This window comes from Melanerpes formicivorus, unplaced genomic scaffold (assembly GCF_026170545.1).
Source record: "Melanerpes formicivorus ecotype bairdi unplaced genomic scaffold, bMelFor1.0.p_v2 SCAF_17, whole genome shotgun sequence".
In the NCBI taxonomy this organism is placed as follows: Eukaryota; Metazoa; Chordata; class Aves; order Piciformes; family Picidae; genus Melanerpes; species Melanerpes formicivorus.
The window spans coordinates 6,461,808-6,473,531 of record NW_027142369.1 but is presented as its reverse complement, the minus strand read 5'-3'; the positions used below and the strand labels follow the sequence as shown (position 1 = coordinate 6,473,531).

The 11,724-nt window shown below is 43.8% G+C and overlaps 1 protein-coding gene across 1 annotated transcript in view; it reads right to left on the bottom strand.

Annotated features, from left to right (window-relative positions):
* RIN3 (Ras and Rab interactor 3) overlaps positions 1 to 11,724 on the bottom strand; it is a 61,960-nt gene that overhangs the window by 19,668 nt on the left and 30,568 nt on the right. Inside the window, exons 4-5 of the mRNA XM_068148803.1 lie at positions 6,561 to 6,633; positions 3,421 to 3,512 (exon numbers count right to left, since the gene is read on the bottom strand). Coding sequence (XP_068004904.1) covers positions 3,421 to 3,512; positions 6,561 to 6,633 — 165 coding nt within the window. The remainder of the gene's footprint in view (positions 1 to 3,420; positions 3,513 to 6,560; positions 6,634 to 11,724) is intronic.

The window sequence follows — 11,724 nt, the reverse complement described above, 5'->3', positions numbered from 1 at the left end:
GCTTTTAGTCACTTTTACAGCTGCTTATTCAGGATCCTGATGCTGGAAGCAGGATTTGGCAAACCTCATGTGTTCTGACCAAGGAAAAGGGTATAGACCTCTGAGGGTATTCACTGGGTGAGGACTATATAGATGCCGAGTTTTAGGGACAAGGAGAATTACTGCAAACACAAGGATGCAAACAACTATTTCAGCATCCATGCTCCCTGAACACAGAGCTGACACTAACAGCACACTCTTCTGGGTGAAGTTACAGGGGATGTGAATGGAGCTGTCACACAGCACCTGAGCTCTGCCCTGTCCTAGGTGTCAAGCCAGTGTCACTGCAAAATCATCACATGCTGGGCCCAAGAGAGGATGGATGAGGCTGCACAGGTGTGGGATGGCCCTTAGTGCTGGACATGCTGTACTGTTCTCAGGACTGTGCCTTCAGCTGTGTCTTGCCAGGGCCCCGTCCTCCTGTCGGCTGCACCAGGGTAGCTCCCAGACCATCACAAGAAAGGTGGCACAGGGTTGAGCTGGCCAGAGCCCTGGGCAGGAGCTGCCTGTATCTCTTCCTAAAACCCAACACTCCAGAAAAGCTAAGGAACTTAAAAGTTAGGAAGATCATAGCAGAACCCAGAGCAAAAAATTCCTCCACTAAAGCCAATGCAGGACTCAGGAGTGAAACATGTCCAGACAAAATCTCTCTTGCCCACTGCATCCCCAAAGGCAGGCCACTCCTTCCCATTTTGTTCTCCTGTGCAGCCATGACTTTTGATGGCTTCCTGCTGCCAGCCAGCTCCACACAGTTGCTAGAAAAGCCATCTTCCTTCTGCTGCCACCATGGCCTGCCCTCTGCAGGCCTCTGCATTTCCCTCTTGGTGCCCTGAGCCTGCTGCTGGCCTTGCCTCCCTCTGCCAGAGCTGTGGTCCCCTGGACCACAGCCAGCTGCTTCAGGGGCAGGGACTGTTCCCTTCTGCCCAGAGGATGCCAGTGCTACAGGCAGGGTAGGATGGGCAGGCTGACTCCTCCCTGCCCCTCCACTCCCTCTAACCAAGCATTTCTAGAGCACAGGCACAGAGTAAGCCATGTGCAGCTGGGTTAAAAGGCTGTCCATTGCCAACAGGATAAAACTGACAATTTAGTCTTGAGCAGCATAGGCTGGTGTCCAGGGCTAATTTAGCTTTATCAGCATGTTAGCATATTTTCTTAGGGAAGCTGAGTTTAGAACTCAGCTTAGAGCTTTATTCTCTGATTTCCTACCATGAGAAGGAGGACAAGAAATAAATTTAAAATAAAAGTCTTGCTGGGAACTGCAGCACTCCTCACAAGAGAATTCAGGATTAGACAAGCAGATGCAATCCCACATAACTACATCACATTGTCAGTCCCTCAAGTCTGAGAATGTCTGGTGAATTATTTCCTTTAAATGCTCCAAATCTACTTGGTATCAGCAAATGCAGTACAGTGGAATTTGCTTAAGTCAGAATATAATGCAGTAGAATCTTGTGGGTTGCAGAAATGGTGAGTAAACCAACCCATGACAGGGAAGCTGGGGTTTGTTGGGTTTTTTTGTTGCTGTTTGGCTGTGTTGTTCTTGGTTTTTTCTCAGTAATGGCAAATATAAGACACTGCGATGAAAATGCAACACTGCCCTCAGTTTGTGTAGGATCAGACAAGGTGGCCCTACCAGCCACGCTGTCTCTTCCCTTAGCTTACACTCTGGGAGGGATAATTAAGCAGTTCTTTGGGACTCTGGGCACATCTGTGATGGTATATATTCTTTGGGCAGAACAATCACACTAATTCTCCTGCTAAAATATCTTCTGACCAGTGAGGTCAGAACTAGAGGGTCGACAGTACATCCTCTTTGGAAATATAGTTAACAGCCAGATCCTTTGTGGAACAACCCAGCTTGCAGGTAGACATCTTACTGCTACCCCCTCAGAAAGCATATCACTTTGTAATAAATAAACAGCAGCAGAGGAGCATTTCAAGAGTGCTAGCTTTACATTTGGGGCAGCAATTGTTAGTTTTGCTCCAGGAAGCAGTAAGGAGCGTCGTTCATTACTCTGGCCTGTTTGACTTCACTGAGAGAATAGCACGCTAGGAAGTTAGGATCATTTCCCAGAAAATCTTTACACAACAGCACGTTTTCTTCTGTGGTCAGAAATTTTCCTGGCATGCAGTCTACTGTGACAAGCAAACCTCCAAATATCACCACTTTAATGACTGCCAGTGTACAGGAGAGAAGGAAGGAGTCTACAACTAACACTGCTTTGGTGCTCATGCTTTAGTTAATCCTGCCTTTCAAAAGCTGCTGGAGACCACTGGCTGAGTCAGGATTACCTCTGCTGGCTCAAATTGGGCTGAAGGTTCAAGAATGATGATAGATACACTTCTTGCATTTTAATCCAAACGTTTGGACTTATTATAATGAATTCAATAATAGGTTTGAAACTTGCTATCTCAAGCTGCAAAGTACCTTTTTTTAAGCAGTAAGTGCTGTCTGGGCACCCACACTCAAAGATGCTTTAACAAATTGGAACATATTCAAAACAGAATACGCTGAAAGTGTTTAGAGGCAAATCAGATGGTCAAATTCAACTAAACTGTGTGAACTGAAACTAGTGGGGTTTGCCCATGGCTTCTGGGAGGCATAATGCCAAAGATCCAAAAATAGATCCTCTGAAACCCCAGGGTGCTCTAGTGATTATCTCTAAGGGAGCTAACTAGAGCTTTCACCACAGTTTGGCTGTTTACAACAGCCGAGGAAAAACTGAGAAACAAAGTAGCATGAGAGTGGCTAACTGGAACAGCTGCCTGGAGTACAGGGTGATAAATGGGGAGGCATAGGAAAAACGCCCTTTAGTTTACAGGTCTGCATTTCCCAGCTCAGTCACTTTATACATTTTAACTAAAATTAGCTAGTTTGGTGCTGTAGTAAAAATAGCAGTCCTTTTTGCGTCTGATTAGTGTGAGGCAAGAGAACATGCTGGGACACAACACCAACTAGAAATCCTGCAAGAAGCAGCAGAAATAGCAAAATTCAAAAATGTCATACTTCCATCAGCATTGCCCCCACAGACCAGAAAGGGAAATCACAAAGATGTTTTCCTCTTTTCATGTACCTCAGATGCCAACTATATCCAATGTGTGTAAGCTATCTGAGAGGCTGTGGCATGCTTTAGTTGCCTCAGCTTATACAGTCAGACAGTAGGTCCCATGCCGTGCACAGAAGTCCACGTGGAGGTTTATGTCCATAGGGGAAAGTGCAACACAGTTCTATAAACACAAAGGTCTATAAGCACAAAACACCTCTCCTGTATTCAGGCCTCCCCAGCTACTTTGAAAATAATGGTTCATCTGTCCCCCAGGTGCAAGGCACCATGTTTCTTAGAAGTCTGAGTGAAACTCTGGCTGATTTGAGAGACTTACCTATCCCAAGACTAGAGATAATCTCAAGGTCTCGAAAGCTACTGGCTTCTATTATTGCTTGTGGCAGCTTCAGCGTGAAGGGCAGCAAATCCCTGTAAAAAGAAACACAGCAAAAAAACCTACTACAACAACAATCAAACAACAAAAAACAACACAGTTTACAGGAACTCCAGATTTACTCTTGGTTTTAGTGATTGAATTGGTTCACAATTTCAGCCCTATTCTGCAAATATCCTGGATGCTGTCAGAGGAAGATCTCACAGCCAGGAAGACATCCTAAACATGGCACCAGCTTGGGTTGCTCTGCTTTCAAAAGAGATGGCCCAGCTTTTGTGGTAATGCTTCCTGCTGTGCCACTGGCTTAGTTACTGCATTTTGACTTCCTCCTCTGAAAACAGGAGGAACGCCCCTCTCCGCAGGGGTGGCCACAAGAGTTGAAATAGCTTCCCAGGAAAGGTAAGGTGTTGCAAATCCTAACTACTGTCATTAGAATTTTTATTTTGTGTGTGTGTGTGTGTGTGTGTGTGTGTGAAGGGCATTTGCAGTCCTTTTCTTTCTTTTGGCCCCACCCTGCTTCCTCTCTTAAAAATCAGTGTAAGTGTAAGGTGCATGGACACCACACGATTCAGTGGGGTTAGGGAAGGAAGACCCTTCCAGGGGCAGGGTAGACCCTGGGTGGAGTCACAGGCAGTGTTGACGTGCTGCATGACACTGAGAAAACACAAATATCCCTCTGCTCTCCACTCTCAGACTTCTGATTCCTTGTCTCTGGAAAGGTGCTGTATTTTTACTGACAACAGACACAATTCCTCGGAGATCATTAGTTGGGTTTCACTGAAACACACCCAAGTCTCAACTTAATGGAGCTCTTGGGCCAGCAGTGAGCTGTTCAGGTTTGCCTCTTGGCCAATGACAATTCACTAAACCAGTTCCTACCTCAATTCCTGTCCTAACAAGGTCTAGAAAAGGCAGAAATAAGTTTCTCCAAAATGTAGCAAGGAATGGTGCAGGATCACATTACACATCACAAAGTTTAGCAAAATGTTCTGCAAGCTGCAGGAAATTATTTTAGAAAAAGCTGGCATTGTGAGTATGTGATCTCTGTCACACAAACCCAGACCCCCAAAACCTGTGTGACAGTCTTTTGGCAGAGGAATGCAGAAGGGCTGTTTTTGCCCTTACTAACAGATACGTCCCACTGACATACTGTGTGTTCCATAGGTTCTCGGTGCACCACTGAGCATTCCATTATCATATTGTTTGACATAAGCTGATGTGATCTCAAGATTACTTTTCCTTCATAATTGATATCATGGTTAAAAGAGGAAGAGGGTCCATGGACCTTCTGCTTGCTTGCTTTGTGACTGTTATATTCATGAGTAGTTCCCTTCTATTTTATTTGCTTTAGCTCCCCCCTTGTCCCCCCACGCCCCTAAATCTACATCTGAAAATCTGGGAAAATTAAGACATTACCCTAATAAATAGAATCTGTTGCTATTTATGGGGCAGCAGCTTGCAGACAAGCCACTATGTCTCCTGCTACCTACAGGTGTTATTTTTATAATCTAAGGTAATCTAGCCAGGCCAAACTTTCTTTTGAGAGACCTGTCAGTCTTAATAAGCTGTTTTCAGCTATTTAGAAATGACTACTTACAGCAGCTCTGAGAGCAGACCTCTCCATTCACCATCACAGAGAGCTCCTACAAGCTGCCAGCAAATGGTAAGTCAGTGCTTAAGCAGCCTTTTTGTTACCTGCTTCTCTCAGAAAATCATTCCTTATTTATCTTGCACTTTGACAGTGACTTGAGAAATCACATGAAGCACCTGAATGTCTATTTGACACTCAGGAGTACCATCTATCACAGGAGATAGCAGAAAAAACTTTTCTTTCTGGGACTCTTTCTTAAGCCATGATCCTGTCTGGAGGAAAGCAGAAGTGAGCATTATTTTCCTTCCCATCAGGCATTTGACTAGAGATGTCCAATTTTCCTTTGCATTTGGGTTCTTTGCCTTGGTAAGAATGAAAATTTTACATGGGTCCAGGGGTTAATTTATGGTCATTCTATAGGTTGTGTGTACACATCTAGAAAAATATCTTGTTGTTGATGGGGGTGAGACAGAGTGTGGTCCCTTGCATGCAGGTAGGAGTCCTGGCCCAGCAGCACTGAACTCTGCTGGCTGCAGAAGCAGCCTTCAAAATAGCATGAATATTACTGGCTGGGTAAACTGCAGCAGACTGTAACATACCATAGATAGACTGCTCCTGCTATGTGGCCTAACAAAGTCACTAACACAACAGCCTTCTAAACATATCCTGAATCTGCTTTCTCCTCTTAAATGGAAATAACTACTTTAAGAGTCATCTGAGCTTTTAGAGAGGTCAAAAGTTTATATCCAGCTGAAAACTAGACCTTCTGCAGCAGAAATGGAGTAAACAGGTTGTAGAGATATTGCTGCAGTGTACTTGCACAACCACACAGATTAGAGAAGACTGCAGGCACACAGGTTTAATTACATAGAGAGACTCATCAGCTACCAGTCAATCCTTCCTTTAAGGAAAATGACCTTACTGGTCTTTCCAGTCTCCATGCTCACTATATCTGGTATTTCTATGCTGAGCAAAAACCCAAAGTCTTTTCTTTATTATGCTATTTTCTTTTAAAATTGTGGCCAAAGAACAGAAACTGTTTCAGGGCTATTTCCCTGACAGATTCACCATAGGTGATTAAGTGGTCTGAGTCTCTGACAGACAACAGTGCACTAGTGGATTTGCTGAGTTGCTGCCAGGTGTGTGTGGATGCTTAAAGCTGCTTACATAAGAGACTATTAATCCAAGACCCTTTCCCTCCTTGCCCTGCAAGCCCCAGTTCTATGCCTCAGTCATTTCTGCATTCAGCCCTGCAAAATGTCAGAAAAGCTTTCAGCTTCAGGAACAGTTGTGGTTATATTATTATGCCTGGCTAGAAACTAGGTGATCCAGCCCCATCATAGCTATTGGTATCTGAAATACTTCCTGCTCTGGCAGGTTAGAGTAAACCAGAGGGAATGGCAGGGGCTGTGCTGTGACTGGATACTGGGGAAGGGCAGTCTAGAGGGGAGAGCAAAGCAACTGCTCCATGAAAGCAATGAATCCAACTCACCTACTGACACAGTAGAAGGCAATCAGTTTGAAGACATCCTCAAATACAAGAACAGATCCTTCCAGGTACAGGACTGATGAAAAACAAAAAGACAGTGAGCAACTATTTTTCTTGAGCTCTATGGTAAAATAAAGCTGGTGGGTTTGGGTCACATATCTTGCATTCTGTGATTGTCCAGTTTTTCCATGGTTTAACACAAAAAAGCACAGAGAGGAGGCCAAAGGCAATGACATTCTTCAGAGAAACACTAGAGAAGAAGTGTCTGGCTTTCTGAACAGTTAGCCTAAGGTATCAGAGTGTTGTGACAATAATAGAAGCAATGTGCTAAAAAAAAATAAATAATAAAATCATCTGTTCAAAGTCAAAGGTTTTGTTACAAGCCCATCTGTCCCTAAGGATATGCTTATCTGCAATACATATGGGGCTGACCTTGTGACTCTCCATGCTGGAATCTAACTTGGTCTACGTGGAAAAAGTTCTTTGAAGAAAAAAAAGAAATATAAATTACTGTTTTGTTACTATGTGTGTGGTCTCTGACCTGGGTGATGTGGGCAGTGTGAGTATAGCCTATTTGTATCTCCCCTGTCTTCTCCTTCCCTTTGTGTCATAGAATGACAGCACTTTCTTTTAAGTGGCAAAATACAATCTACACCACAATACACAAGTTTTGAAGTTGTCCTCCTTCATAACAGCATGCTATGGCATTGTGTAGCCCAAATCTCACATGGTGTTATAGTGCTTTTGGCTGCTAATCTTGACAAAATTCCCTGTCCAATGAAGAAAATTTCACATCGACCAAGGCAGAGAGGAAAGAAAATTTCACATTGACCCAAGGCAGAGAGGAAGAGATGGATCTTCAGGATCCATCTGCTTGTTCCATAGTCTCATAAATTGTGCCTGCATGTAGGAACACATCTTCACAAACAGAGACTGACAAGTCTAGGGAAATCTGCAGTGCTTACTGGTGGTGGAGAAGTGGAGCCCCAGAGCTGCACTGTTCCTGCCATGGGAGCATGCCAGGAGTCCTTGGAGAGCAAAACCAGCTCACGTAACAGTGCCCTCAGCAGCTCTGCATCCTCCTCTCTCTGTTTTCCAGGCAACAGTTCAGAGCTGTGGACATAAAGCTCAGCTATTGTGATACTGCTTCCTCCGTCTGCCATATTTCACAGCCCTCTTTAATGTCCCCAGCTCCACGCCCTGCCTGGTTATCAGTTCCCCTCCAAAGCAGAGTCTCCAGCACCTGAGGGAGGCATCTGCCTGGCTCTCCCCTCCCTTGGCTTCATGCACTGGCTTTTGTCCTCCAGCATGCAAAGTATCCCACTGGAAGGAAATGCTCAAGTTTGTCTCTTGTTTATCTTCACAGTTCACTCCCCAAAATAGGCATTTCCTCCTTTTACTTCTCCCTTACTCCTAGCCCAGGCCCAGCAGGTTGCTGGTTTTGGCTGAATACACCAATGGAGCCATTTTTTTAGGAGGCAAAGGCTGTGTAATTCTCAGAAGTCATTCCTAACAACAACTGCTCTTGGATCAGCATGAACAGATCAACCTCAGTTTGTGCACTGACATCAGACTGCAATGTGGAATTTAAAACATACCTCAAGCAAAACAATTCCTTTTCATTGCTTTTCTCCTACAGCTGGAAAAATAAATGTTCAGCAATTTTTTTTCTTTTTCCATAATAAGAACCATATTTCAGTCAGGGATTTTCATTAAATCACCATGAACTATTTCTATAGTTTGGAATCCATCTGCTTCACAGCTCTAACACAGGGGACAAAAATAAAGACAAAACTCATTGCTGTTCTAGAGAATGAACCAAAACCCAAGAGTCTGAAGTCACTCAAATCTCAAGCAATTAAATGAAGCCCTTTGTGCATATGATGCTTTTTAAGGACTGGTCTTTTTTTCTGTTAAGAACCACATGTTTACTTTGGCATCCCAAGTTGCAGGTGTATGTAAGAGAGTAGGCTGCACCTGTACACATTTACATACAGGAGCAGATCACTTGGATTGTGACCAGTGGTTGTTTCTGTGCTTGGAAGGTCTGCCATTTGGGAGCTTGAATTTTATATAACAGAGTATTAGTCCAAGCCCCTCAGTGTCAGGAATATCCCCCCAGAAGTGTCTTCTTGTCACACAGCTACTTCTCTAATACACAGTTAATAGCATAAAACATCACAAATCACCAGGAATAATATACCTAAAGATGCCTGGGTACAAAAGGTGCTCTATCTTAAGGACAGGAATTTTCTGTGGGTGTTAAGTAGAATCTGGACTGTCCTTGGTTCTCTCTGAGAGGTCACAGAAGGTAACAAAATCAAGCATATTTGTCAGTAGGCTGGAATTTGTAGTACAGAGATGCAGAGTTCAGCTGGGACAATTTTGGGTGGCTTTCAAACAAGTACAAACAGAAAAACACTACTTTAGATGGACCATTAGTCAAGGTACTAGAGCTTATTAGGATTAATACTCTGCCCAAAAATTACTGTGAATGGTGACGGTGTTAAGCAGCCTGCACAGGGCTACTGTGGCCACTTGGACCCACTCCCAGCAGAGCATCCACAGGGAAAGCCTTGCAATGTCTTGTGGGAAGGCCTTCCTTGGAAGAAACTGTGATGCTTTTTCCTTAACCTGTTTTGATCTAGATACTTGCTGACCACAATCTGGCACCACTGATCAGTGGTTCCTGACTGCTTTGTTGCTGGGTGGCAGATGATGGGTTCAGTAGAAGAACATCTCCTGTGGGAATGGTCATTTGCTTGTGGAGACCATAAAGTAGATCGTGTTGCATGTTTCCAATTTTTGGAAAGGTGCAGGAAACAACGTTTGTACAGCTAAAAGGGCTTTGCTGAACCTTAGACACACCCTGCTCTGAGAAGACAGTTAAGGTGCTCTCCTCTGGTTGTGGATGTGTTGTGGGTAGCTGGGGACATTTCCCAGGCAGGAGCTCTGCTGCGCAGGGACAGGTGATGTTACCATTTATAGAAACTCACAACTTTTGCAAAAGCTACAAACACTTTTCTGCCAGACTGCTGAAAACTGCAGGGACAAAATTCACCATCCTTCAGCTCATGAAACCACACCAAGGGCACCTTAAGAGCAAGAGAATCTCCATGTAGCACCAGAACAGTGCCAAGATGTTAAGAATATGATCAAAATCAACAGCAAAAATAGGCTGGGCTCTGTGAGCCAGATGTATTGTCATAGCACATTAAGTTTTGGCTGCTATATAGAAGTCAGCAGGAAAAAAAAATGACCTTCAGGAAAGAAAAGGGGGAATGTGTAGATCAGTGGACATTTGCTCCTAGCTATTGCACAGGACAGGTTAGTAGTTTCCTACCCCTGAGGAATAAGCCCTGGGTATTGTAATGGAGTGCAGTGAGTACCATAGCACTGGAGCTGAGGCTCTTGCATTTGCCACAATACATTGTGCTTTACAGAGGTGAGTGTGAGATGTAAGTCCTTCAGGTTATTGCTTCAGTACCCTGAACACATGCAAATCTTCTTTTGGCCTTTTCTCATGCACTAAGCTGGTACTGGTATTAGGAGAAAGAGCTTTACCTGGATAGAGGGAAATTTAGATTACATTGTTTGAAGTCCTTAAGGTGTTTATGGTGTCCTTCTGCAGCCACTCAGTCTGAAAGTTCCCAGTATCTGTCCCTGACACTGTTTGTTGTACTACTATTTGATGACTTTCTGCATGGTACTGTATGGCCTTCAAGTGTTGTGTTCTGAAACACTATTTATGTATGTGGTCTTCTCAAGGTCTTTTTATTTTGTCTGAGATCTGATGCCTTGGTTTCTTCCATCTGATGTCTAAACTGTAGTTTCCTTTTTGCTTGCACAGTTCTTAGGCAACCCAGGTCTGTTTTGTCTTTCTTGTCTTTTCTTGTGATTCTTTCATGAAACTGTCAGTTATTCCTATTTTTTCCCCTCATGAAGGAATGGCAGAAACTTCCCTGATTTGGACTTCTGTCAGAGTCTGCTATTGTGCATCCAGGTCATGCTTCCTCAAAGGATTTCAATTTTATGGTTTCCTACAGAGTTTATTTTTTTCTGGCCAGGATGAAAAAATTCACTGCTGGTAGCAGTTCCTGGGAAATTGAAACTAATGAATTACAAAAGTGATAAAGTGCTAATGAGCTTGGGTCTCAAGTGCAGAAGATCTATTTCAAAATGATGTTTTTCACTAAATATAAATGCACTATGCAGAATGAAATTAATACCATTAAATAAGAGGCAAAACACAATGTTTTTCACTCTTCTGAGGCTGGGGTTGAGTTGTGAAGGGACACTCAGCATAGTTCACTGTTTCCCTGCTTACTATATCCATATCCTGATGCTAAGAAAAAAAGTACCATCCTCATGTCTAACAACCACAGGGGCCTTTGTCACATCAGCTCATCCACATCCAACTGGGCAGCACCTTGGTGTTCACACAGATTTTATGACTTTGGTTCACCATAAACTCCTGCTGCCTCCTAGTGTCATTGACTCTGCTGCAGAATGATTGAGCAGAAACTTATTACAGTCATTTTGCTGCTCTGCTTCCTCACTTTTGCAATTAGTGTTCCAGGAGGGGTTGAGAAGGTGACTCTCAAGAGTACATCAAGCACAGATAATCCAGCTAAAAGAAAACTGTCACAGCTCCTCAGTGCTTTCCTTACAGGTATCCATGTGCATGGTCCTGGCAGGCCCATGGGCACTGCCAGCTGTTTCAGGGATTAAGAGCAGAACACAGACTGGTGAATGGCTGTTTGGTTTCAAAGCACTTGCCCTCCTTGTCAGATTCTCACCCTGCATCTCCTTTGCTTTGCTTGAACAAACACCTTGAAATCTGTGGAAATTCCACACCTAGCTTGCACTGTTTCTTCAGTCAGAGGCTGGGGAGATCCAGGACTTCATCCCAAGACCAAAAGGCAACATGAGGTTTAGCTGGAGTTTTAAATGTAGCTCTGAGATGAGGCAGAAAACATGTGAGCAGTGGGAGGACTCCCAGGGACACCAAAGGGAGTAGAGTGACACATTCAATAGGCATGGTTCCTGTTGTAAGCAGTAGGGTACTGTGGGATCATTGCTGGAGAAGTCACATTATCACAGGCAATTCACCATCCACCCATACATTACAATGGCAGTACAAAACTAATGCTGCCTAGCATGGTGA